The sequence below is a fragment of the Scyliorhinus torazame genome, chromosome 11 (assembly GCF_047496885.1).
Source record: "Scyliorhinus torazame isolate Kashiwa2021f chromosome 11, sScyTor2.1, whole genome shotgun sequence".
Taxonomy (NCBI): domain Eukaryota; kingdom Metazoa; phylum Chordata; class Chondrichthyes; order Carcharhiniformes; family Scyliorhinidae; genus Scyliorhinus; species Scyliorhinus torazame.
The window spans coordinates 8,508,768-8,532,037 of NC_092717.1; the positions used below are offsets into that span (position 1 = coordinate 8,508,768).

At 48.8% G+C, this 23,270-nt stretch overlaps 1 protein-coding gene and 1 long non-coding RNA gene across 2 annotated transcripts in view; one reads left to right on the forward strand and one right to left on the reverse strand.

Moving 5' to 3' along the window:
- Positions 1 to 22,705, reverse strand: part of sntb1 (syntrophin, basic 1) — a 145,709-nt gene extending 123,004 nt beyond the window's left edge. Inside the window, exons 1-2 of the mRNA XM_072466915.1 lie at positions 22,018 to 22,705; positions 14,841 to 15,060 (exon numbers count right to left, since the gene is read on the reverse strand). Coding sequence (XP_072323016.1) covers positions 14,841 to 15,060; positions 22,018 to 22,320 — 523 coding nt within the window. The 5' untranslated portion in view covers positions 22,321 to 22,705. The remainder of the gene's footprint in view (positions 1 to 14,840; positions 15,061 to 22,017) is intronic.
- On the forward strand, positions 1,887 to 9,856 carry LOC140385098 (uncharacterized). Its single transcript, XR_011933284.1, has 2 exons — positions 1,887 to 2,053; positions 8,836 to 9,856. It is a non-coding gene; the product is annotated as an uncharacterized lncRNA (long non-coding RNA).
- Positions 22,706 to 23,270: the final 565 nt, after the last annotated feature.

Sequence of the window (23,270 nt, forward strand, 5' to 3'; positions counted from 1 at the left end):
CCCCCCCAGCTGACACAGTACCACCTTGTGGTGATGATTAAGGCCGTTCTCTGCATGAGCAGCCAACGAGAAAGTATCAATGATAGCCCAATTGAATGACTTGCCTATCATCTCACAGTGTAAAGAGAAAAGTATGTCATTTGCAACATGACAAATTGTTCTGCACCATGTTGTCAAAGGCTGTGTTAGCTGCCAACAGCGTGCGTGTGCAGTTCAAGGTGTTACTGCCTGATGTCATTGCGAGCGACAGAGCAGGCAGCAGCCAGGGCCAAAGATGGCCTGTCTCAAATCGTCCCAGCTCTGTTTTAGACAGCAATGTGGTATCAGAGCTGAGATGCGGAGGAACTACTTCTCGCAGAGGTTGGCGAATTTGTGTAACTCGCTGAATCATAGAATTTACAGTGAAGGAGGCCATTTGGCCCATCAAGTCTGCACCGGCCTTTGGAAAGAGCACCCTATTTAAGCCCATGCCTCCACCCTATCCCAGTCACCCCACCTAACCATTTGGACACTAAGGGGCAATTTATCACGGCCAATCCACCTAACCTGCACATCTTTGGACTGTGGGAGGAAACCGGAGCACCCGGAGGAAACCCACGCACACACGGGGAGAACGTGCAGACTCCGCACAGACGGTGACCCAGCGGGGAATCGAACCCGGGTCCCCGGCGCTGTGAGGCAGCAGTGCTAACCACTGTGCCACTATGCCACTGCCCCATAGTGCAGTGGAATCTGATTCAAATGGTTTCAAGAAGGAGATAGATATATTTCTGATTTAAAAACAGGTTAAAGGGATATCTGAAACAGGTAGAGGAGGTGGATTTGAGACCAGGAAGCGATCAGACATGATCTGATTGAATGGCGGAACAGACTCGAGGGGCTGAATGGCCTACTTCTGCTCCTAATTCCTGTGTTCTTACTGGCTCTGTAAAGTCAACACAACATTTCCAAATCCACTAGATGGAGAAAATACCTAAACTGAACCATATGAATATGTATTCAACCCAAAACCAATCTGTGGAGGAAGCACTGGTGGGGGTTGAAGTTCTCCAAGGTGGAGATCTGCCCAGACTGCGCTGTGATTAGCTAACTGGAGAAGGGATCGACACAAAATAGATCATTAGGACACATGGATCAAGTGGTCGGTCGCAGTGTTAATGGCTTTCAATGCACCCCAGCAACCGGTAAAAAGAACAAATCTCATTTTACACCGGGCGGGATTCTCCGGGCGTTGGAATTCTCTGGTCCCTGCCCGTGGGCTTCCCGGTGGCATTGGGCGGTTTCAATGGAAAATCCCATTAACAAGCGGTGGGAGCAGCGAGACGCACCGCCAGCGAACAGCGCGCCAAATTCTCCATCCTCGCTAAGGGGGGGGGGGGACCCGCAACAAAGTATCCCGACCTCTATCTCTCCATGGAGCCATTAATGTTGTATCGTTTCACTGTGTCTCGGAGGAGGCGTGCGCGAGAGCTTACTGACATCACGATGCATGCGCAGACGATCCTCGCGGGCAGACGCTGGGAGCAGCGACGCAAGGTCACTGGTTTTCTGGGCACGTGCGGACCAGGTTATCGGCAGCCATCTTACATGGTCAGGGGATGCCGCGTTTATCAAAAATTGCTGCTGATTTTAGTACTAAAGAAAAGCCCGAGGATAATGTCTGGTGTTGGTAAAATATGGTCCACGTTCTGACTGCAGCAGGTTCTGTAGAAGCAGGTACACACTCATTGCTGCTGGAAGTACATTGATAACGCCTCTAGCTAAAATATCACATGGCTCATTCCGTGATCTCGTGCTTCCAGAGGGGAGCAGCACTGAGGGAATGCCAGCTGTGATTCTTCCGTCCATTTTGGAGTCCCGTTTTTCCAGGATTTTATCTTTCTCGTAGAGTTTCGATAAGGAGAAGCTGCTTCCACTGACTGTGGCCGGTAACCAGAAGGACACAGATCAAAAGAACCAGAGAAGTATTACGTCTACACAGCGAGTTTGTTACGATCCGGAAGGTGCTGCCAGAACGGGAGCCAGAAGCAGATTCAACAGGAACTTTATAAAAGTAAATTGGATAAATACTTGACGGGGAAAAATGTGCAGTGCTAGGGGAATGAGCGGCGAGACTGATTAATTGAATGGGTCTTTCAAAGAGGCGGCGCAGGTACAATGGCCTCCCTTGGTGTTGCATGTTTCATGTGATTCTTTTGGTGATGGCTCTCACTTCGTTGACACACTGAGCTTTGCTCCTCATTCACTGCCATGCATTCACGCCTGGAAATGAGCTGACGCTTAAATTTTGCTTTCAGCTAGTGGCACTGGTTAATACTAATCACAAACCGCAGGGAACTCGGTGTGGATGGAACTTTGGCTGCAATAATCCTTTGTTGGAGAAAGAGGCAGAACTCATTGATCACAGGGTTTGATTAGCAGTAATAAAAGAAGGTTGCTTGGTAACCATCCCTTTGAACTCTGCCCAAGATTTTTACCTCAAAAAGGAATCTGACTTTAGTCTGAAGAGGCACTGCCATTGGGCAATCGCATATCTTTTGCAAACAGCATAAAGTGAACATGCGACCGTAGGCCTGTAGAATCATCCGGCGCACAAGGAGGCCATTTGGTCCTTTGTTTGTGTGCTATGTCCTTGAAAGAATTGCCCAATTCTCCCACTCACTTGCTCTTTGCCCATAACCCTGCTGGTTCTATCTTTTTAAGCGCTTATCCAGGTCTCCTTTGAAGGTTCCTATTGAATCTGCTTCCACCGCCCTTTCAGGCAGCACCTTCCCGATCACAACGCGCAGTGCAAAGACATTTCCTCTGGTCACCTTTGCCTTTGAGCACTGTTTCCCACCCTCTCAGTTAGTGACTCTGTTGCAAATGGTTCAAAATGGAATGTTAGCAGCCCACCTCCTCCTATCAACGTTCAGTAAACCCAATCACCTTGTTTAATGACTGCGGGACCTCTCCCGAATCGTTGGCGCAAGGACGCTCATAGCATACAGTGGCTAATGATATGATAATAATATTAGGCTTACATTGACGTTGCAATGAAGTTACTGTGAAAAGCCCCTAGTCGCCACGTTCCAGCATCTGTTCGGGTACACGGAGGGAGAATTCAGAATGTCCAATTCACCTAACAAGCCCGTCTTGTCGGGAATTGTGGGAGGAAACTGGAGCACCCGGAGGAAACCCACGCAGACACGGGGAGAATGTGCAGACTCTGCACAGACAGTGACCAAAGCTGGGAATCGAACCCGGGTCCCTGGCTCTGTTAAGCAACAGTGCTAACCACTGTGCTACCGTGCCGGCCCCTCATTAGGATGATGATGATGATGGATAGTGTGCCTCCTCAGGGTAGTCTGAAATAGGCCTGTTGAATGGACATCGTTGGTGTATAACAGATTAATACATTCAAGGAAGGGAAGGACAATCCACTTGACTAATGTCACCAGAAGATATGTCCTAGCTTTCTTTTCGTTATAAAAATGAATTCAGGGCAGTCATCCAAATCTATACTTATACCCAATGACATTGCATGGTTTTAAAAAGCAGCACTTGAAGTATTACATGAACCACAGACTCATTTGGTACAAAAGGAGGCTATTCGGTCCATCCAACCGATGCTATCTCTTTGAAAGCACTATCCAACCAATCCCACTCCAATTATCTTCTGAAAGTTCCAATGGAAAACGCTTCCACCATCCCTTCAGGATGTGCGTTCCAATTCCAGATCTTAACCCCCCCTGTGTGTGAAAACATTTCTCCTCATTTCCCCGATGATGCTTTTCCCAATTATTTTAAGTCCATGACCTTTGGGTAGTGAGCCACTTGTCAGAGGAAACAGCTTCTCTCTGTTTGATATGAGAGCTTCCTATCCCCAATCGAGCAGCAAAACATTGAGAGAGTGTGGAAAGTGGGAAAAGAAACAGCAGACCCTGGGATTGGGCCAAACACTGAAGTGGACAAAACTATCAGGGAACTTGCTGATGGCGACAGTATTCATCAGCGACTGGAAAGTAGACCAAAAAACATCCCCCAATCTCTACAGCCAATCGAGTGTGAGAGAGAGTGAGCGCATACGTGAGAGAGAGAACGTGTACGTGAGCGAGAGAACGTGTGCGTGAGAGAGAGTGTGTGTGTGTGAGAGAGTGTGTGTGTGTGAGAGAGAGAGAACACATGAGAGAGTGAGCGGGCGAGAGTGTGTGTGTGAGAGAGAGAGAACGCATGAGAGATAGTGTGTGTGAGAGAGTGCATGGAAGAGCGTGTGCATGAGAGACAGCGCATATGGGAGAGAGCACATGAGAGAGCAAGCATGGGCAGCAAGGTAGCGCAGTGGTTAGCACAGCTGCTTCACAGCTCCAGGGCCCCAGGTTTGATTCCCGGCTTGGGTCACTGTCTGTGCGGAGTCTGCACGTTCTCCCCGTGTGTGCGTGGGTTTCCTCCGGGTGCTCCGGTTTGCTCCCACAATCCAAAGATGTGCAGGTTAGGTGGATTGGTCATGATAAATTGCCCCTTAGTGTCCAAAAAGGTTAGGCGGGGTTACTGTGTTACAGGGATAGAGTGGAGGCGTGGGCTGACGTAAAGTGCTCCTTCCAAGAGCCGTTGCAGACTCGATGGGCCGAATGGCCTCCTTCTGCACTGTAAATTCTATGAATCTATGTGTGTCAGAGAGAGCATGTGAGAGAGCGAGCATGTGAGAGAGTGAGTGTGCATGTGAGAATGAGCATGGGGCAGAGCGAGCATGTGAGAGAGTGAGTGTGCATGTGAGAATGAGCATGGGGCAGAGCGAGCATGTGAGAGAGTGAGTGTGCATGTGAGAATGAGCATGGGGCAGAGCGAGCATGTGAGAGAGTGAGTGTGCATGTGAGAATGAGCATGGGGCAGAGCGAGCATGTGCATGAGAGTGAGCGTTTGCATGAAAGTGAAAGTGCACGAGGGAGTGAGCGGGTGAGAGAGATAACATGCGAGAGCCAGAGAGCGTGTGTGTGAGAGACCTAGGTGAGAGAGCAAGCATATGCGCGAGAGCAAACACCAGCATGGGAGAGCGAGAGTGTGTGAGTGGGTGAGGCCATGTGCGAGAGCGAGCATGTGCTTATGAGAGCGCGTGCATGTGTGCGTGTGTGCGTGAGGGAACACGTGTGAGAGCGAGCGTGTACATATGACAGGGAGTGCCTGTGCACGTGAGAGAGCGTGTGCGTAAGAGAGTGTGTGTATGAAAGGAAAAGAACTTGTTAACAGGGTCAGCAAGCAAGCTGGGAACTAACGCACAATCTGCTTCTTCAGATGGTTTTCAATTAGTTTGTTCAATAGAAATAGTGGGTGTAATGTTATGGCCCCTCCCACTGACAGAAACCTCTGATTTGGCCAATGCCAGTGGACCTTTGAACAGCTCGCTGCATTTACCATTCCCACCCCCCCACCCCACTACGGCGGGCTGTTTCGTTCCTCTCAGTGATTCTTGTTTGAAATAACGTAACAACCAGGTGAATTTACCAGGACTCCACCCCAATTCATCACTTCACTGTTTACCAGCTCTGGCTCAGCTGGCAACACTCTCACCTTTGAAGCAGAAGATTGCAGGGACAAGTACCACAATCTAGAGATTGGAGGACATTATCTAGACTGACACCCCCAGTGCCGTACTGATGGGGTGCTGCACTGTCAGAAGTGATGGGCAGAATTCTCCAGTAATGGTCTATGTCCCCACGCCCGCAGAAAAGCGCGTGCAAATCACTCTGGGCTTACCTGGAGTAAGTCCAGGGTGATTCTGCAATTTGCAGGGGACTAGCAGGGCTCCGGAGTGCTCCTCGCAGCTTTTGCTGCCGATACGGGGCCCTGCACTTCCGGTCGGGGGTCCGCGCATGCGCACCGCGGAGGCCTGCGTCGGCCGCCCCGCACGACATGGCCGACCCACACCAAGGACCGGCACCGTCAACATAGGCCCACCCCAGATCGCACGCACCTGCTGATCGGTGGCCCCCGATCGGAACGTTGGCTGTCCTGGATGCCCCCACCCCCGGCGACGGATCCCCCTGTCCCCCACCAGGGCGGCTGCAGACTGTGTCCACAGCCGCCACGCCGAGTGCCCGCCGGGTGGAACCATGAGAGAACCACGATGGCGGGAACTCGGCCAGTCGACTTTGGAGAATCGCCGTGGGGGCCTCTTTCAATGGCCCCCGACCAGCGCCAGGTCGACCACGTGCGCCCCATTCGAGCAGATTCTCTGGTGACTGGAGAATCGCGGGAGCGGCGTCAGACCCGATCTCAGGTTTGACGCCCATTCACCGAGCCCCCATGCCGAGCGGGATTCCGGGGCGGAGGCTCAGAGAATCCCGCCCAATGTCTTTCAAGCAAGATATTAAATCAAGGCCTAATCTGCCCTCTCCGGTGGATAAGACCATAAGACATAGGAGCAAAATTAGGCCATTCGGCCCATCGGGTTTGCTCCCCATTCAATCATGGCTGATATGTTTTTAATTCCCATTCTCCTTCCTCCTCATAACCCCTGATCTCCTTATTAATCAAGAACCTATCTATCTCTGTCTTAAAGACGCTCAGTGATTTGGCCTCCACAGCCTTCTGCGGCAAAGAGTTCCACAGATTCACCACCCTCTGGCTGAAGAAATTCCTCCTCATCTCTGTTTTAAAGGATCGTCCCTTTAGTCTGAGATGGTGTCCTCTGCTTCTAGTTTTTCCTACAAGTGGAAACATCCACTCCACGTCCACTCTATCCAGGCCTCGCAGTATCCTGTAAGTTTCAATAAGATCCCCCCTCATCCTTCCAAACTCCAACAAGTATAGACCAGAGTCCTCAGCCGTTCCTCAAACGACAAGCTCTTCATTCCAGGGATCATTCTTGTGAACCTCCTCTGGACCCTTTCCAAGGCCAGCACATCCTTCCTTAGATACGGGGCCCAAAACTGCTCACAATACTCCAAATGGGGTCTGACCAGAGCCTTACACAGCCTCAGAAGTACATCCCTGGTCTTGTATTCTAGCCCTCTCGACAGGAATGCTAACATTGCATTTGCCTTCCTAACTGCTGACCGAACCTGCAGGTTAACCGTAAGAGAATCCCAAGTCCCTTTGTGCCTCCGATTTCCTGAGCAATTCCACAATTAGAAAATAGTCTAAACCTGCATTCTTCTTTCAAAAGTGCATAACTTTGATTTTCAGTTCTCCATACGACTAAGCCCTCCCCCCTGCTATTTAGTTTAAAGCCCTATCTACAGCCCTAGTTATACGATTCGCCGGGACTCTGGTCCCAGCATGATTCAGGTGAAGACCGTCCCATCGGAACAGGACACCTCTTCCCCAGTACTGGTGCCAATGTCCCATGAATTCAAACCCATTCCTCCCACACCGATCTTTGAGCCACGTATTTACCTCCTAAATCTTGCTGACCCTGTGCCAATTAGATTGTGGCTCAGGTAGTAATCTCAGGAGATTATTACCTTTTTGGTTCTGCTTTTTAATTTAGCTCCTGGCTGTTCATCCACCCTTAGCAGAAACTCTGTTATTGTTCTCCCTATGTCGTTGGTACCTACGTGGACCACGACAACGGGATCTTTACCCTCCCACTCTAAGTTCCTCTGCAGCCCAGGTGAGAGATCCCACACCCTGGCACCAGGCAGGCAACACAACCTTCGGGATTCTCGATCCTGGTCACAGAGAACAGTGTATATGCCCCTAACTATACTATCTCCGATTACGACTACATTTCTCTTTTCTCTCCCCCCACTTGAATGGTTCCCTGTATCACGGAGCTGAGGTCAGTTTGCCCATCCTCCCCGCAGTCCCCGTTCCCGTCCACACAAGGAGCAAGAATCTCAAACCTATTGGACAGGGAGAGAGAAACTGTCTTTTACCATTTCTTTCTTTCTTAATACATATTTAATCCCCCCCCCCCCCCAATCTTATCCACCTCTCCTTAACCTTTCTTCTCTTTGCTTCCCCCTTCTCCTCCCCCCACATCTACAGTTCATCCTCTGATGTTAGTTTCTCTGCTGTTTGACCTTTCACATCTTTTGTCCTCTCTGGGGACTGCCATTAGCACTCTTTCCCCTTGGTTTCTGTGGCCATTAGCACCCGGTTTCCCTGGGTTTCTGTGGCTATGACTCATCTTTCATTCTCACTCCACAGTATAAATATTTCCCACTTTCTCGGTCTTTAGCTTTGAACTCATTGGACTCGAAATGTTAGCTCTTTTCTCTCCCTACTGTAGCCACGTAAAATGACTAACTCCCGATTAGAATGGTCAAACCCCGATTTAAAATGGCGAACGGAAGAGGCTGATGGGAACAGGGTCCGCCCTGCGAGGCGGGAAGCCCCTGGGGACTATAAGAATAGGGGCCAAGTTCAAATCGACCCTTCTTCTCCTCCCGGCTGCACCCTTCTTCACTCTCTCCAACAACAGCCGAAAGAAACGTAAGTCTTACTCTAACGCACGCTACGAGATAGGCTCTCCTGACTATCGACCTGTACCAGCTTTGAATCCCGCAGGCTCAGAACCCATACGAAAGGCCATTCGTTTCCCTGTCCTGCTGGGCCATTTCCAAAGTTAAGTTTTGGCCTGTTAGTTGTAGGAAATAGCTTAGAGGTAGAATTAATGTGTAAGTATTAATTGCTGTATAGAATAAATGAGCGTTGATTTAACTCTTACTAAGCGGTGTGTTGGATTATTAATCATTACTCGGACTTGAACCACGTGGCGGTATCAGAAAGATACCTGGCGACTCAAGAGCAAAGGTGACAGAATAAGAGCAATTAAACTAAGGCTAAAACGAGCAACACTACAGATGCTGCCAGACTTGCTGAGATTTTCCAACATTTTCTCTTTCGTTTCAGATTCCAGCATCCGCAGTAATTTGCTTTTACCCACAGTTGGACAGGGACCAGGGCTGAGGCTCCTGTAACCCTACCTCCTGGATCTCTCTACCTGCCTCACTCGCAGCCGCACCCTCCTGTCCCTGACCACTGGCCAAATTCAAGGTATTTAATTTAATGGCCGTGACTGCCTCCCGGAACACAGCGTCCAGGTACCTCTCCCCCTCCCTGATGTGTCGCAGCGTCCGAGGCTCAGAATCCAGCTCATCAACTCTGAGATGGAAGAGATTCCACGGCACTATTTAAAGAGTCGCGGGCATAGCTTTTCCAGCCTCTGCTGAATTAGTTACGAAGAAAAGACTTTGTACATTTCCTAAATGACAACAGTGGCTGCACGGCAGGAAGGTACCTCACTGGCCGCAAAGCACTTTGGGATGTCCTGCGGTCATGAAAGGTGAATTAAATTTCCACGTAGGAGCGCCCAGAATTAGGTATAAGATGGTCACCAAGAAATCCAATCGGGGGTTCAGGAGAAAGCTCTTTACCCAGAGGGTGGTGAGAATGTGGATCTCACTATTACAAGAGTGGTTGAGGTATATAATATCCACACATACAAACGTTATTTTTTATAGATTTGTGGGATGTGGACTTCGCTGGATAGGCCAGCATTCATTGCCCATCCCCAATTGCCCCTTCAGAAGGTGGTGGTTGTCATGATACGCAGACACACACATAATGATATACAGACAAGCAGCTAATGGACACAGAGAACAGGACATGACCAATAAGCAGGCAGGACACTCAGGGGTGGGATGTGACTGTAAAAGACACGAGGCACTCACACTCCGCCTCTTTCCACTGATGAACATCTAGAGAGTCAGTCAAGGGTGTTGTCACAATCTCACACCTCCAGCACGTGGCTAAGAGTTAGTCTGGTTCAGTCAGACAGAGTAACCACACTTAGGTTAGCAGAGAGTCGAACTCACAGAGAACTGTGCTAACTGTGCTACTGGTTCAATAAACCTGATTGAACTAACTTCAAGCTCTGGAGTATCTTTTTGATCTAATCTGCATCTAGTTGCAGCCAGTGTTATACTAGTGTACCTAACACCACAGTGGTGAGTCGCCTTCTTGAACCGCTGCAATCCCTGAAGTGTAGGTACACCCACAGTGCTGTTAGGGAGGGGGGTTCCAGGATTATGACCCAGTCACAGTGAAGGAACGGCCGATATATTTCCGGGTCAGGGTGGTGTGTGGCTGGGAAGGGAACTTGCTGGTGGCTGCTTAAACACATAAGGATTAGAAGGATAGGGCGAGATGAAGGTTGAGACCATTTGTGGTGGGAGGAGGGTCTGATGAGGGGGGTCATTCATCTGAAACTCTGCCTTACCGGCTAGGTACTTCCAACATTTGCAAAATGTTACCAGAGTGGGAGGAGCCTTGAGTTGAACATAAACATCCAGCACAGGCCAGTTGGGCCCAATGGCCTGAATCTGGGCTGTAAATTCAATGTAATTCACCACTGGCATTTTTGCACAAGCTCTGCCAATTGTTCATCTACAATAGCTTCAACCAACAGGCTGTTCACTGAAGGGATTATGTTTAAAATATCCACTGAACAATGTGACAGAATCTGCTGAGAGCTGTTTTGGGTGCTGGCAATATCAGCTTACAACAGGCGGAAGTATTATTAAAAGCATGAGTATTGTTCGGATAACTCGAATGTAAAATATTTCTCCCTGGCCATTTCCATTGACAAAATGCAGTGTACTGGGTTAGAGAACCTTTTAATGTTCCAGCTTCCTCTCACTAGAAACGATCCAAATTTCATCTCAATCAATCATTCAATAAAATCTTGCATTTCTGAAGCACCTTTCACATGTCCTAAAGCATGTCACAGCAAATTAAGCATTTTTCCCCCCCCAAGTCCAGTCACAGTTTTGATGTAGGAACCAATGTGTGCAGAGCAAGATCCCATAAACAGCAATAAGATAATGTTGATCAATTTTGAAGAGTCTCTGCGGACGTCATAAGGACTCGAAACTTTAACTCTGGGCGCGATGTACTGGCCATGTCCGGTCTGAATCAGGACGGGTCGCAGCCGGTAGTTCCCAGGAGAGGACTCTTCTGGGATTCCCGACTCGTCTTCTGGGATTCCCGACTGTCGTTACGTCTCGACTGGTCTAATGAGATTTTGCAATCTGGATCCCGCCCACAGTTTTGCAGAGTTGGTGAGTTTAAAAGCTCACTTGACTCTGCCGACGCCTTGGGGCGGCGGGGTGGCACAGTGGTTAGCACTGTCGCCTCACGGCACCGAGGTCCCAGGTTCAAACCCGTGTGGAGTTTCCACATTCTCCCCGTGTGTGCGTGGGTTCCGCCCCCACAACCCAAATATGTGCAGGGCAGGTGGATTGGCCACGCTAAATTGCCCCTTAATTGGAAAAAAAATGAATTGGGTTTTATTTTTTAAAACTCTGCCAACGCCAGATGGGGCCGGCTCCCGGGATGCACCGGCCTCGCCAAGGTACCCCAACAGGTGAGTTGAGGGGTTTGGGGGGTCCGGGGATCATGCCGGGGAGTCGGGAGGTCGGGGCACCATGATCTCTTCCTTCACATACGAGCGGAGCTCCTCAGTGCAGGAAATGCGACTGAGTGCAGCCTCGGGGGGGGTGGGGGGGGGGGGTTCCCACGTTAAGGCCTGAAAAAAACCGGAGTGCCAGTAGATCGTGGGGCTGTTCCCGTTTCTACCAGCACCGTCAACGACCCCTATAATCCTGTTAGATCGTGCCCTGTGTGTTTCCCTCTCCACAGCTGCTGCTGGACCTGCTGTGTCTTTCCAGCTCTTCCTGATTTTATTTCAGATCACCAGTAGCTGGTGGTTGGTTTAGCGCCAGGGCTAAACCGCTGGCTTTGAAAGCAGACCAAGGCAGGCCAGCAGCACGGGTTCAATTCCCGCACCAGGCTCCCCGAACAGGCGCCGGAATGTGGCGACTAGGGGCTTTTCACAGTAACTTCATTTGAAGCCTACTTGTGACAATAAGCGGCTTTCATTTCATTTCATAGCTGCAGTATTTTGCTTTCAACTATAATTTTTGTGCCGGTGATTTGAAGGCTAAATATTGGCCTCTCCTGCTCCTCTGCAAAAAAAAAATCTAGATCTTCCACGCGGTACACGAGAGCACAAACAGGGGCCTCTTTGTAACGTGCCACTCAGGGGGCAGCACCCCCTGACAATGCAGGTCTCACCACTGCGCTGGACAGGTCAGCTTAGACTCAGCGCTCAGTGGCAGGACCTGAACCCACGACTTTCCACCTCAGAGGTGAGGGAGGGACGCCCCCGGACCGCAGCGGACAGCAGCTCTCTCTCGCGGCGCTCTATAAAGAGCTGGATAACACACTCCCTGCGCCATGGCTGAAAGTGACTTTCAGATCAGCGGCAGCCCAATCTTTCTCCAGCCACTCGACAAGTGCCAATTGACTGGGGGACTTTCTCACCCGGAATTTAAAGGGAAAGAAATCAATGATGATTGAAATTTCACAAAATAAGCCTCTACAATCGACACTGCCTCGCTCTGCCTCCCCTTTCTCAGTGCGAGTGCCCAGAACCTAATGTAGCACTGAAGTATTAACCACTCTGGTTTGTCATTTAACTACCGAAATCAGCCTGATTGCACAGCACCGTGCAGCGATAGCCCTGCTGCAATTGGCACTCGCTGCAGAACACAGCACAGAACCCAGACTACCTGAACCCATCTAGCAAGGATCACCCACCGAGCCGTGCCACCTGATACTGGCCCACTTACTGCCATGCTGACAATCACCTGCTCATTTTGAGAAGAACAAGTTTCGCATCTGAGATAAATGTCCAGCTATCATTTCACACCGGCAGGTCAAGCAGAGCAGTGACTAGCGCCTGCCTCTGAGCGAGAAGCTCTGCGTGTGAGATTCTGTTTTACTTATTCTTTCGCGGGCTGTGGCTCGGCCAACATTTATTGCCCATCCTTAATTGCCCTTGAGAAGGTGGTGGGTGAGCTGGGTGGTGGGTGAGCTGCCTTCTTGCACCGCTGCAGTCCGTGTGGTGTGGGTACACCCACAGTGCTGTTTAGGGAGGGAGTCCCAGGATTTTGCCCCAGCGATGGTTGATATATTTTCCAGTCAGGATGGTGCGTGTCTGGGAGGGGGAGCTTCCAGGTGGTGGTGTTCCCATGCGTCTGCTGCCCTTGTCCTTCTAGGTGGTAGAGGTCAGGGGGTTGGAATGTTCTGCCTCAGGTCAATGGCCAAGGTTGGTGCATCCATGACCTGCCAAACAGGTTGATTACCAACCAGCGAATCGTTCCAGTATTCCTATGACGGGTGGTCAGACTGGGAGGGTCTTTTGGCCAGCCACTCTCCCCTCAAGCTACAGCCTCCGGTGTCAAGCTAGCGACCTGTTCCAGAAAGAAACTAGCTATGGACACAGATAGAAGCACGTGCTTTGTCTGCCTCACGTGCCACTAGACACAGGAAGCGACTATCATTGCACAGTGCCTTCTCATACCCTGTGATCTCACTTACAAAAAACATTCCTAGGAGTTGCTGAGGTCAACAAAATATTGGATTTGAGTCTACAATTAGTCGGCTGTAACAGGTTTCACTATAATACGTACAGGGCACTGCTTGTAAAACACAGGAATTTGGATCAGGAATGGGTGCACAAAGGAGTGTAGCACTTTCTTAAAAAATGAACTAACTTTATGATTTGTCTGCAACTAACATGACGCAACGCCTGTCACAATGAAGCTAAAGTCCACCTATCATGGCCACTTGCACCATATTGACTTGTTTAGTTAGATATTGATTAAGCACCCTCCAGGTCATCTACTTTTTTCAGATCTATTAGAATTTTACTGCACATTATTAACCAATAACTTAATGCTGGGCCTGGGATTTATTTAAAGAGATTCTGCAATGTTGTTCTGTGGTTGGTAATGGGCCAGAAACTGACCACGTTGTATTACTCTGACCCTCCTACAGCTGTCCGACCAGCACACTCAGCTGAGTTGAGAGGTTTGTGGGTTCAAGTCCCACTCCAAAGGCTTGGGCACCAAATCCGGGCTGACATTCCCAGTGCAGCAGTGAGGAAGGGAGTGCCGAGGAAGTGCTGAGGGAGAGCTGCACGCACCCCCCCGCGCCCCCCCCCCCAACCCACCCTCCACCAACGTGACTGTGAAAAACGCTACATAAAATGCAAGTCTTACTTTCCCAGGCATTCTACAACGCGTCACAATATCATAGGATTTACAGTGCAGAAGGAGGCCATTCGGCCCATCGAGTCTGCACCGGCTCTTAGAAAGAGCACCCTACCCAAGGTCAACACCTCCACCCTATCCCCATAACCCAGTAACCCCACCCAGCACTAAGGGCAATTTTGGACACTAAGGGCAATTTATCATGGCCAATCCACCTAACCAGCACATCTTTAGACTGTGGGAGGAAACCAGAGCACCCGGAGGAAACCCACGCACACACGGGGAGGATGTGCAGACTCCACACAGACAGTCACCCAAGTCGGAATCGAACCTGGGACCCTGGAGCTGTGAAGCAATTGTGCTATCCACAAGGCTACCGTGCTGCGTTAGATGTTGTGGTGATACACGGCAAAATATGTTACAAACCTCACTGTAAATAATTGACCCCAGCTAATGGAGAGAGCAGCGCTCAAACCATTGATTTTACTCAACCTGTCCGACAGACTTTCCATTAATATCTCTCCATGTCAGAAATCAGCAAAATACAAATCTCAAAACTTGGCGCCAATGATATTTCATTATTTGGGACAATACAAAAGTTCACTTCACAAATGATTAATAATTAATATTCACTCAATATCTTTGACCAGAGTGAAGATTTGGGCTTATTTTTATTGAGCTAAAACAACCTCCCTCAAATGTGCTCCAGTGCGATCTCGCTGTCGATTGGGAAGAATGAAAGTAACGTTGGCTTGGGTTGGGCCCGGTATTGTTCAGAATGAGAAAGTTCTAACTCACCCTCCAGAAGGACTTCTTTGCCAGCTCTCTTCAACACTTGTACTGCCTCATCGTGAGTCGCATCCCTTAGGTCCACTGTATTCACTGACAAGATGGCATCACCCACATAGAGAGCCTCAGTCTTGTCCGCTGCTAAACCTTTGAAGATCTTCGAGATGAGGATTGGCATCTTATTCTCCTTGCCTCCCTTGATGCTAATTCCGAGGCCCCCGACCTCTTGCTTGAAGGAAAAAAAGAAGATGGCATTACCTTGGCGATCAGAAGAGAACGTCATCCCAGAGGCTTGAGTGCAAGATCTCAGCTAACAGTACTGAGAGAACGCTGCACTGTCAGCGGTGTTAAACCAAACCCACTTCAACTCTTGTCTTTAGCTCTTGCAGCTTGCATTTATATAGCGCCTTTAAGTGTAGCAAAACTTCCCAAGGTGCTTCACTGCAACAATTATCAAAGGATGTTTGGCACCGAGACGCGCAGGGCGACAATAGGGTCAATTGTCCAAAAACCTGGTAGGTTTTTAAAGGAGGAAGAGAAACAGAGAGGTTTATAAAGGGAATCCAGAGCTCAGGACTTTGGGAGCTTAAGGCCCAGCCACCAGTGGTGAGGAACAGCAAATTGGAGATACACCAGAGTCCCAAACTGGAGGAACCCGGAGATCTGGAATGGTTGTAGGGCTGCGGGAGGTTACGGAGAGAGAGGTGGGAGAGGCCATGGAGCTATTGTTGTGTGACAGAATACTACAGCCCAGCCAGATTAACCCAGACGCTGGAACCCTGGCAACTGGCTCTACTGCTTCACCTCCATTCTTGCAATGTTTTTCCAAAAACGATCTGTGATTATTATGCCAAGCGGGGGCAGGAAGAGCACTAATTGAGGCTCTCTCTGATGTTAGGTTACTCCAGATAACATAAAACCCTCAGAGACCATGAGCAAAGAAGCCAATCTGGCCCCTGAATCAACACTGCACCCAATGTGACTCCTGGCATGGAAACCACAGTGTGTCAATGTTCTCCACTAGTACTTTCAATTCAAAATGTACCATATGGCTTTGGAAAACACATAAATGTGTTCGCCAACTCTTAATAAAGTGTCATATTTCAAAATGCAAAATTCATCAACAGGTTTGAAAGAAAACAAATAAAACATGAGGGGGTCCAGTGTAGGTTCATGAGAACGATATCAGGGTTACAGGGGTTACGTTTCGAGGACAGGTTGCCCAGATTAGGCTTCCTTCGAGTAGAGTGATCTGAAGGAGGTGTTTCTGATGATTGGCATTGGTAAGATTGACACAGAAACTTTACAGGAGGAGGCCATTCAGTCCGCCGGTCTGGGCTAGCCCAAAAAGAACTATCCGGCCTCATCCCTCTTTCCATCTCTTGGTCTGTAGCCCGGAACGTTATGGCGACACTCATGCATATCCAAGCATTATTCAAATACAATGGGAGTTTCCATTCGCTGCGGATGAAAACATGTCTCCTCAACTCCCTCCTCAAATTTCGACTTTAAAATTGTGCCCCCTAGTTATTGACCCCTCTGCTAACCACAGTGAGTTCTTCCTACCCACCCTAAGACCCTCAATTTCATACACCTCAGTGAGATAGAGAGAAGCTATTTCCTCTGGTGGTGGAGGTCGAGAGCTGTTCAGGGGCGATGTCCGGAAGCATAAAATCTGGAGTGAAATCTGGTCTCTACCCTTCAAAACGAAATATGCTGTTGGCGCTAAGGTTAATAGAAAACACCAATTTTTAAAAAATCTTTCATGGAATGTGGGGAACACCACGCCCCTAATTACCCTTGAACTGAGTGGCTTGCTGGGCCATTTCAGAGGGTAGCTATGAGTCAAACACATTGTTGTGGGCCTGAAGTCACATGTAGGCCAGACCGGGTAAGCATGGCAGATTTCCTTCCCTAAAGGGCATGTGTGAACCAGATGAGTTGTTATGACAACCAGCTATGTTTTCATGGTCACCATTCGCGAGACTTGCTTTACATTCCAGAATTTTAATTAATCAATTGAATTTAAATTCCATCAGTTACCGTGATTTGAACCCATGTCCCCAGAAGATGAGACAGGACTGCTGGATTACTGAGCCCAGCGACGTTACCACTATGCCATTGTCTCCCCCATTGATAGATATGTATTGGGGAAGGGTATTAATGGATCTGGAACCAAGGTGAGTAGATTGGAATTAGACACAGAGCAGCTATAATGAAACTGACTCGAGATGCTGAATCCTTCTTTTCCCTTTTAATGTGGAACTTGCTATTAAAATAGCAAATTTTGCAAGTGCATATAATAATAATCTTTATTAGTGTCACAAGTAGGTTTACATTAACACTGCAATGAAGATACTATGAAAAGCCCCTAGTCGCCACATTCCGGCGCCTGTTCGGGTACACAGAGGGAGAATTCAGAATGTCCAATTCACCTAACAAGCACGTCTTTCGGGACTTGTGGGAGGAAACCGGAGCACCCGGAGGAAACCCACACAGACAGGGGGAGAACGTGCAGACTCCGCACAGACAGTGACCCAAGCTGGGAATCGAACCTGGGACCCTGGATCTGTGAAGTAACACTGCTAACAACTGTGCTTAAATTAAGACACAGGTTTCTAAGAGGGCCTTTGCCTTCACCAGAATGTGTTTAATGCAGTTTTCCAGCAGTCTAATTTTAAAGTGCACTTATTGTGCTGTCAGAAACCTTCCTAGCCAAAGTCCTGTTGCCTGATCTTTGACCTTATAAAGATTGATGTCAAATGAAAAAACAAGTTTTTTTCAATTAGAATGGATAGTAAAGTAATTACCGTCTGTAACTGTAGGCCTGATTTTATCAGTCCCTTCTGGTGACAACTGCACAGCATAGGGAGGGGCAATAAAATAATTATCACCCACTCCAGTCCCATTTCGTGTCCTCTCTGTCTCTATATCAACCTGCAGTAAAGTCCTCTTTAATCTGCTGACAGAGTCTGATGTCTACTGGATCGGCAATGTTACCCTGGGGCCTGAGTGGGGGAGGTGCAATGTCGATTTCACCAGCCACTCAACACCACCTCCCTCAATTGTACCCCCACCCCCACACCATCCTAGGGCACTAAAGGCGTTAACCAGGAAAATAGTTGGTTGTCATCTTCCGAAATCCTGAACTTTCTGGAACAGTCCCAGCAGATTGGAGGGGGGCAAATGTAACCCCGCTATTTAAAAAAGGAGGGAGAATACTGAGAATTACAGACTGGTTAGTCTGACCTCAGCAGCAGGGAAGATGCTGGAGGCTGTTATAAAGGATGTGATAACAGGACACTTAGAAAATATCAACAGGATTAGACAAAGTCAACGTGGATTTAGGACAGGGGATTCATGTTTGACAAACCTTTTTGAGGAGGAAACAAATAGAATAGATAAGGGTGAACCAGTGGATGTGGTGTATTTAGGTTTTCAGAAAGCTTTTGCTAAAGTCCCACGTAAGAGGTTAGCGGGAAAAATTGGGATTGGGGGAAATTTATTGGCACGGATTGAGAATTGGTCAGCAGGCAGGATACAGAGAGGAGGAATAAATGGGTCTTTTCTGAAGTGGCAAGTGGTGACTAATGGGGTCTCGCACTTGGGCCCCAGCTAGTCACAAAATACGTCAATGATTTGGGAGCGGGAACCAACAGTAATTGGCCATAATAATAATAATCTTTATTATTGTCACAAGTAGGCTTACATTAACACTGCAATCAAGTTACTGTGAAAAGCCCCTAGTCGCCATATTCCGGCGCCTGTTCAGGTACAGAGAGGGAGAATTCGGGATGTCCAATTCACCTAACAGCATGTCTTTCGGGACTTGGCTGTGGGAGGAAAATTACTGGGTTCTCCCACACTTTGCTTGCCCTGTAAATGTGAGGCCTTTCAATGTGTAGGTAACTAGGACCCACCGAGTGTATAATAGCACATCAGACTGTATCTGTATATAAGTTCCTCCTCCTCACGCTCATTAACCTGAACCCACTGCTCCTTTGCTCTCAGTGTAGTTCCTGGCTGCATGTAATGTGAACTATTGTTACTTCCTTTATAATCAATGCCTCCTTGAGACTAGAAGCAGAAATTAGCTCGGGCCGAGATAAATAACTGACCTATTTGTAATAATATGTCAAGAAAATCCTTTTAACAGTTTGAAATTTTTGATTGAATTAAAAAAATAACAAATTCCCTTCCTTGGGGGATCATTAGCAAATCCTCCATGGCTGCTGTACACATTTCCAACTGTCCTGTATTAAGTTAGTGAATGGTAAATGGAGGGAAACCAATGTTAGCACTGTTGCTTCACACTGTCCCGGGTTCGATTCCCGGCTTGGGTCACTGTCTGTGCGGAGTCTGCACGTTCTCCCCGTGTCTGCGTGGGTTTCCTCCGGGTGCTCCGGTTTCCTCCCACAAGTCCCGAAAGACAAGCTTGTTAGGTGAATTGGACATTCTGAATTCTCCCTCCGTCTACCTGAACAGGCGCCAGAGTGCGGCGATTCGGGGATTTTCACAGTAACATCATTGCAGTGTTAATGTAAGCCTACTTGTGACACTAATAAAGATTATTATTATTATGTTTCATTTTGTTGCTAGTGTTTAGGTTGGAGGCTGGTCAGCTTAGTTGGCTCACGCTGGGCCAACACTTATTGTCCAACCATAAATGTCTCAGTCCTTGGCCTGAGTGGCTTGCTAGACCATTTCAGAGAGCAACTCAGAGTCAACCACTTTGCTGTGGGTCTGGAGTCACAGGAAGGCCAGACCGGGTAAGGACGGCAGATTTCCTTCCCTAAAGGTTTGCTGAATACTCTGACTTGGGCAGAGCAGTCAGGAAGAAATATTTTAACCTAAACCCAGGGGCCAGGAGTCACAATCTAATCAAACATGACTTCAAATTCAGGTTTAAAAAAACAGAAAATTAAAAGCTGGGAAAGTTGCCACACATTTGTTGGATTGTTGCAAAAATACAACTAATGTAATCTAATCATCTTTATTGTCACTAGTAGGTTTACATTAATACTGCAATGAAGTTACTGTGAAAATCCCCTCGTCGCCACATTCCGGCGCCTGTTCAGGTACACAGAGGGAGAATTCAGAATGTCCAATTCACCTAACAGCACGTCTTTTGGGACTTGTGGGAGGAAACCGGAGCACCCGGAGGAAACCCACGCAGACACGGGGAGAACGTGCAGACTCCGCACAGACAGTGACCCAAGCCGGGAATCGAACCTGGGACCCTGGCGCTGTGAAGCCACAGTGCTAACCACTGTGCTACTGTGCCACCCACTGGTCCACTAATGCCCCTTTGGGGTTTGGGAATCTGCTATTCCCAACCCGCCGTCCCCACAATCTGGACCTACAGGTGATTCCAGTCCCACACTCAATTCCACCCCCCCCCTTGATGTGACAGTTCAAGTATGTGGCTCATTGTGACATTCATGGGGAAATAATGCCAAGGATGATTCTTTAAAAATATCTACCAACAGGCAACTGTTCCTCAAGTCTTGTTATGGCTGTCCGTGAATATTGATGAAGTCATATATGGTATAGACTTATGGTATAGAATTTACAGTGCAGGAGGCCATTCGGCCCATCGAGTCTGCACCAGCCGTTACAAAGAGCACCCTACTCATGTCCACGTCTCTACCCCATCCCTGTAACCCAGTAACCCCCACTTAACCTTTTGTTTTTGGACACGAAGGGCAATTTAGCGTGGCCAATCCACCTAACCCACACATCTTTGGACTGCGGGAGGAAACCGGAGCACCCAGAGGAAACCCACGCACACACGGGGAGGACGTGCAGACTCCGCACAGACAGTGACCCAAGCCGGGAATCGAACCTGGGACCCTGGAGCTGTGAAGCAACTGTGCTAACCACTGTGCTACCGTGCTGCCCTACATATTGATGTAGCAGATACATTAACAGCGTTCAAAAGGCACCTTGACAAACACACGGATAGGATGGGGATAGAGGGATACGGCACAAGGAATTGCTGAGAGTTTTGGGAAAGGTTGGAGCCATGACCAGTACAGGTTTGGAGGGCCGAAGGGCCTGTTCCTGTGCTGTATTGTTCTTTGTTTTTTTATCTTTTTGAAGCTAGTGTGAATTACCTTGGATGTTACAGGCGCTGCATCAATACAAGCCAACTTATCAAGAGATGTCTGTTCTGAAGACTTTATAAATGGAGGTGATCATTCAGCACCTCAAGGGTTAACCACTTGAAGAGTTTCTTGTGGGATTCCCAACTTTTGCTGGGGCACTTGTGCAGTGCAGCCAGTGTTAATCATTACCCTGCACATAAATGTCACTCTTTAAATAAACCAGAGGAGGTAAAACATGGGAGGTAACAGCAACAACAAAAAAAACAAAATCGAGCTCCCGACTCATCCCGAGCAGAAAATTAAAGGTCAAAAGGAGAGAAAAAAAATCACAGCAGATCCAGACCATCGTAGTCAGGAATGCGGAAAGGAGTTCTGGAGCCCCATCCCGGAACAGAACCTTCACAACTTCACTTGTGAAAATGTGCTGTGTTTGAAAACCTGCGCCCTCCCCGGATCAAATACTCCAAGATTGCGAGAGATCGGGACGCGAGCGTGGGCTAAATAAGATAACGATTGGAAAACACTGGGAGGGGGGGTTCGAGTAGGTCAGGGTGACCCGGCTGATTGGGGCCAGTTATAATAATCTTTATTAGTGTCACAAATAGGCTCACGTTAACACTGCAATGGGGATACTGTGAAAATCCCCTGGGTGAGCTGGAGTTGGGATTCGCCCCTCACTGGGACACTGATAGCTCCCATCGCACAGTGTGGGAACACACGCCAATTTCCCGCTCACGCCACTGGCACTTTGTTCAAGGCAGTTAAGGGTAGTTAAGGTCAGTTAAAGCCAATTAAAGCTAGTTAAAGTCAGTTACAGGTAGTTAAAGTCAGTTACAGGTAGTTAAAGCCAGTTAATGGTCATTAAAGCCAGTTAAAGCCAATTAAAGCTCGTTAAAGGTAGTTTAAGCCAGTTTAAGGCAGTTAAAGGTAGTTAAAGCCAGTTAAAGCTAGTCAACGGTAGTTAAAGCCAGTTAGAACTAGTTAAAGATAGTTAAAGGCTGTTAAAGCTAGTTTAAAGTCTGGAATGAGCAGGCACTCACTCAGGATGAGTTTGCTAACTCTCTCCCAGTCCACATTACCTTGATCACCCGGACGCTTCTCTTCTTGTTGCTGATGGTGTCGGGGACGTGTTCGGGGTGTTGGCTGAAGGCATTGCGGAGCCCCGCGGTCCCGCTGCCGGCTCGGGGGCTCCGGGAGCCGGGCTGGGCAGGGGGCTGCGAACCCGCTCCATTGGTCACCCCGTTCCAGGCGGCTGTGGGGCCGGGCTGCTCGCAGCTTAGCACCAGGTTATCCTGGTTCAGGGTGGCCAGCACCCTGTGCCAGCTGTCCCTCACCAACACCTCCAGCAGCCCACTCCTCTGCACCCTGCCCACTAATGCCATCCTGCTGGCATTCTCCAAAACAGCCCCAAAATGTCCAGAACTTTTCAAAAGCGCAGAGAGAGAGAGAGACTGCTGGAGCCCTCACAGCCCTGCTCCCTCTGTGTGTTTGCTCCCTCTGTCTGTGTCTCTCTCCCTGCTCCCTGTGTGTCTGCTCTCTGTGTCTCTCTCCCTGTCTCTCACTGCTCCCTCTGTCTGTGTGTCTGCTCTCTCTCTGTCTTTCCCTCCCTCTGTGTGTCTCTCCCTCTGTTTGTCTCTCTCTCTGTTTGTCTCTCTCTCCCTGCTCTGTGTGTGTTTGTCTCTCTCTCGCTCTCTGTCTCTCCCTGTTCCCTCTCCTTGTCTCTCTCTCCCTCTGTGTCCCTCCCTCTCCCTCTCTCTGTTTCTGTCACACTCCCTGCTTCTTGCTCACTTCTCTCTCCCTTTCCCCCACACTCTCTCTCCTTTCCCCCACACTCTCTCCCTTTCCCCCACACTCTCTCTCCCTTTCCCCCTCTCCCTCTCTCCCTTTCCCCCTCTCCCTCTCTCTCTGTAACACACTCTCTGCCTCTCTCTTTCCCTGTGCCTCTCTCTTTGTCACACTTCTCTCTCTCTCTCTCCCTCCCTGTGCCTCTCTCTCTGTCACACGCTCTCTCTCTCCCTCCCTGTGTCTCTCTCACTTCTCTCACTCTCTCTGTCTTACTGCCAACACATTCTTTTGCTCAATTCGCCTTTGGGGTGGAGCCAAAAGGACAAGTTAGACAACAACAAAAAAAACCATAATATTCTCCACCCACTTTCTGATCTGCACAGCGGGGACTGAGGAACAGAAGTGGAACACATCACAAATCCCAGCTCAGGGTTTACAGTGTGGACTGGTTGGTGCGAGTTTCTGGTTGTCATTAACCTGGGGAAATCCCCAACATGATGGGCAGGTCAGACCCCCTCCAGTGTCCAGGGCAGGTCAGACCCCCTCC